This window comes from Babylonia areolata, chromosome 17 (assembly GCF_041734735.1).
Source record: "Babylonia areolata isolate BAREFJ2019XMU chromosome 17, ASM4173473v1, whole genome shotgun sequence".
NCBI lineage: Eukaryota > Metazoa > Mollusca > Gastropoda > Neogastropoda > Buccinidae > Babylonia > Babylonia areolata.
Genome location: NC_134892.1, coordinates 8,589,454 through 8,594,453, shown reverse-complemented (window position 1 = coordinate 8,594,453; position 5,000 = coordinate 8,589,454). Strand labels below are relative to the sequence as shown.

Below are 5,000 nucleotides of genomic sequence, written 5' to 3'. Positions count from 1 at the left end.
CTGACCAGAAAGCAAGGGGTCCGTTCTTAGGACTGGGGTCTGTTGCGGCATGGATTGTCGCCCCTGCATGGATTGTAGCCGGCGACAATACGTGCAGCCTCACGGCACATTTTGTTACCCCTCTGCACTTTTGCTGTTGTTGCTGTATGCGTGTGTTCATATGCACACAGGTATATGAGATTGTTGTGTGCTTGCTTGTGTGAGGGAATGCGTGCGTGTGTATTTCGTGTGTGTGTTTGAGAGTTCGTGTTTATGTAAAAGAGGTGTGTGATGGGAGAGGTGAGGGAGTGATAAAAATTATGTGCAGGTGTATTTGGCGTGTGTGTGAATGTGTATGAGTATGCATGCATGTTTGTGTGTGTGTGTGTGTGTGTGTTATCTTATCCGCGAGGGCACAGCTGTTCAACGACGCCACACTGGGTCGTAAAAGTTACGCAACAACTTCTCACTCAGTGGGTTCGGTATCTTGAGTCAATTGTAAAAATTAAGAGTGGATGGGTCAGGTTTGGCTACTGTCACTGTGTGTGTGTGTGTGTGTGTGTGTGTGCGTGTGTGTGTGTGTGTGTGTGTGTGATATCTTATCTGCGAGGGCACAGCCCTCAACGACTCTACGCTGGGTCGTAAAAGTTAGTCACAACTCCTCACTCACTCCTCACAACAGCACCAGTGCAGAGGGGTGACAAGAATTTTGTGCAGTGAGGGCTGCACGTTTTGTCGCCGGTGACAGTCCATGCAGGGGTGACATTACATGTCGCAACCGGGTCTTGAGGTTCCATTCACTGGGACTGGGATTTTAACTCCCCCTCTACAAAACCTCAGGTGGTGGTCTGGACGCTAGCTCTGACCTCAGAATGCAGGAAAGTGGCATGGGACTTTGACACGAATAGGTTCCATAATTGGGGTGTCGGGGCAGTGAATTCATACCCACTGTGTCTAGGGCTCAGCGCAGGAAGGTCGGGCCTTATCTTCCTCTTCTTCAGCGTTCTTAACCTTCCCCAGCTTGGTAGAGTGAAGAAAATCGGAGTAAAGTGCCATTCCTAAGGACACAGTGCCAGACCGAAACAGGATCTTGAACCCCGATCACTGGTGAACGTTGTATCAGGCGTCTAGCTGTCTAGCTGCTGACCGATTCAACCCAAGTGTCCCTGTCACGAATGCCGGTACCGATAATGAATCAGAACCAGAACGTCTGCTCTGACTCCATGGTGTTAGCCCTCGTACAAAGCTCAACTCACATCACCCCCCCCACACACACACACACACACACACACACACACACACGCCTGTACAGCAGTACCCAGATTTGTTGTGGTGCCAGTCATGGCTCCAGCTTCTTCTTCTTCTTCTTCTTCTTTGTTCGTGGGCTGCAACTCCCACGTTCACTCGTATGCACACGAGTGGGCTTTTACGTGTATGACCGTTTTTACCCCGCCGTGTAGGCAGCCATACTCCGCTTTCGGGGGTGTGCATGCTGGGTATGTACTTGATTCCATAACCCACCGAACGCTGACATGGATTACAGGATTTTTAACGTGCGTATTTGATCTTTTGCTTGTGTATACACACGAAGCGGGTTCAGGCACTAGCAGGTCTGCACATATGTTGACCTGGGAGATCAGAAAAATCTCCACCCTTTACCCACCAGGCGCCGTCACCGAGATTCGAACCCGGGACCCTCAGATTGAAAGTCCAACGCTTGAACCACTCGGCTATTGCGCCCGTCATGGCTCCAGCAGTTCACGGGGTCAGTCAGGGTCAGGTCCCACCATGAGACTAGTGTAATGCTTGTATGCTTGTGTATGGATTACGATTGATATTCAAGTCCATCTAAGCATACATATTCCTTACACTTCCACTTCCCCTCAACTCCCCCTCCCCTCCTCCCCCCACACCATCTCCAAACCCCCTCTTCCATCCTCTTACCCATCCCTTTTTCACCAGCTACTTAGTTAGTTGCATTCAGGTTTAACGTCAACACACACACACACCTCAGGTTATATGTCCAACAGGGTGACCATCTCAGGAAAGTGGGGAGAAGGGACCTTTCCGACACTACACTGGCACCACTAGAATGACACGATGTTAAGCTGGGCAGTGACACGATTATATCGATCATAATGTTGGCTATCTGTGATTTGAACTTACAAAATTTGGACTGCCAGACTGACTCTGTTGTACCAACAGAGCTAACCAGCCACCCTTTCCCCACTACCCCAGCCAGCCCACCCTTTTCCAGCTAATCCACCTACCTACCCTTTCCCATCCACCCCTTTTCCTACTGACCAGGCCAAGGGTGTTCAGCATTGACCAGCTTGTAGTTATGCCACCGTAAGGCAGAGTTGTTCCAGATTTCGTTGATGGTGTATATGAACTCAGTCCTCCTGCTGTCACTGTTGTTCACAATCCTTTCCCAGTTGTCCATGCCATCCATGTTGGATTCGTTCACAGAAAATCCTGCAACCTGCATCAGCGTCGGGTACCTGCACACAGCAGACTTCAATGCCTACACAGCTTTAAACCCCAATATCTATCCAGTGTTAATCCCAGTGCTCATACAGCGTTAAACCCCATTATCTATCCAGTGTTAAATCCTAGTATCCATACAGTTTTAAATCTCAGTTCCCATACATTAATGTTTAACAATGTTGTATATTGCACCCCCTCATGACAGGCAATGCTGTATGATTAATCAGAATCAGATTCAGAATCTTTCTCTGTCTCCCTCTTTCCTCTCTCCCTTTCTTCTGCCCCCACCCCACCCCCACCCCACCCCCACCCCCCGGCCCCCATCCCCCACTTTCTGTGTCTCTCTCCCTCTCTTCCTCCCTCCCCCTTTTCTCTCAACCCTCACACCCAACCCCTACCCCCCTACACACACACACCAAGTAATATTCGACTCGTCGTGATCATCATCTGATACTCACCAATCAGTGGCGTGCATGAAACCTTTCCATGTGTAAGGGGCGTCAGGTAGGAGTGTTTTGCTGTGCAGAATGGTGGGCACTCGGTGTCCTCCCTCCCAGGGCGTGACCTTGGAGCCTCTCAGAGGGTAGTTGGACCCTCCGCCGTCCGGTTCGTCTGTCGTTGGACACAGGACATAGGATATATAGGATACAGGATATAGGACACAGGACATTAGATACAGGATACAGAACATAAAACACGGGACACAGGAAATAGGACATGGGCACAGTACATCAGTATGGTTTATCACTTCATTTCACTTCACTTGTCCCTTAGTCTGGATAACAGTTGGGGCACCACAAGATAACCTGTCAACCACCTTCCTCCGTCCTTCTCTGTATTCTGCTTCCATGAGGGCCTCGCTAAGCCTCAGACATGTCCATTCTGGAGGCTGCAGTTATATCACTCTTTGCTTACTCATTAGCTGAATGACTTTTTTTTTTTAAAACAGATATGGTGCTGTGTATATGGTTCACTTTGATACCCCCCTTGAATCTCCTTGGTTATCAGTCATGTACAGGCTGCATAGAGACCACTTATTTACCCAATCTGACCACCTGAAAGATGAAGAATCCCTGAGGCAGGTACCATAGGACCGTTCCCTCTGCAGTACACAGCGTCAGAGACTTGTCACAACGAGATATCTCAATTTCTTTTTCAGATAAAAAGATGGTATGCGAAGAGGGTGAGCTTTAATTGTGTGCAACCTTTAGAGAATAGTCTCCTCTCTCCTGCCTGACACTCTTAGTGTGTGTATACATGCAGGTTATCAAATATGTATGTTAAAGATTTTACACACACACACACACACACGTACACACACACACACACACACACACACACACACACACACACACACACACACACACACACACACACACACACAACACATGGAAACAGGCACATATACACACAGATGCACAGACCCAAACACACAGACCACAGAGAGAGAGAGAGAGAGAGAGAGAGAGAGAGAGAGAAATACAAACACAGAAACACCCTTCCAACACACACACACACACACACACACACACACACACACACACACACACACACACACACTCATATATACACAGAAAAACACACAACACACACGCACGCAGATGTACGCACTAATAAGACTCACTGCTTGGGACAGTCCCCCCGTTATCAGAGATGAACATCGTCAGGAGGTTGTCATCAAACCCCCTCTGCTCCAGCGCCGTCATCACCTTCCCTATCCCCTTATCCATCGCCGCTATCATCCCACAGAGCGTGCGCCGCGCCGCGCCACCGTTAGTGACGTTAGCACAGTAGTCGGTGATGTAATGCTCAGGGACCTGGAAAGGCCCGTGCACTGCTTGGTAGGAGAGTAAGAGGAAGAGAGGTTTGGACTGGTCGTGTTTCTCTATGATGTCCACCGCTCGATCGCTGAAGATTTCAGTGGAGTAGGATCCGTTCACGGACAAATCCACTTTAAAGTTGTGTGTAGGCCCTTGGCCTACGTTGTCCTGGAGGTCGTAGCCGCCGCCTTTCGTGTGGGAGAAGTGGTCAGCCTTGCCCGTGTACATGCCGTAGAAGGTGTTGAACCCTCGGTAAGTGGGCGTCATCTCGGGGCGACAGAAGCCCAGGTGCCACTTGCCCACGTAGTGTGTGCTGTAGCCCCGCTCCTGCAGGTCTTGGGCAAAGACCCTGACAGCGCATTACAGTGCAATACAATGCAATACAATACAATGCAATACAATGCAATACAGTGGATACAATATGATTCATCACAATACAATATGATATGACACAGTACAATGAAGCACAGCACTGTATATTACACTACATTTAACTACAGTATGATACAAATACAATACAATACATTACACTACAATGCAATGAAATGCAATACAATACAATGCAATGCAATACAGTGCAATACAATACAATGTAATATTATGTAACACAGTGTAATGCGGTATAACAGAACGTCATACATGAGACGTGATACCGTACGATGCGATACCACACCATACTATAGGATACGATACGATACGATACGATACATTACA

At 48.4% G+C, this 5,000-nt stretch overlaps 1 protein-coding gene across 1 annotated transcript in view; it reads right to left on the bottom strand.

The window, feature by feature from the left end:
• Positions 1-5,000, bottom strand: part of LOC143291629 (arylsulfatase J-like) — a 13,541-nt gene that overhangs the window by 1,711 nt on the left and 6,830 nt on the right. The window contains exons 4-6 of the mRNA XM_076601594.1: positions 4,091-4,635; positions 2,925-3,078; positions 2,284-2,480 (exon numbers count right to left, since the gene is read on the bottom strand). Coding sequence (XP_076457709.1) covers positions 2,284-2,480; positions 2,925-3,078; positions 4,091-4,635 — 896 coding nt within the window. The remainder of the gene's footprint in view (positions 1-2,283; positions 2,481-2,924; positions 3,079-4,090; positions 4,636-5,000) is intronic.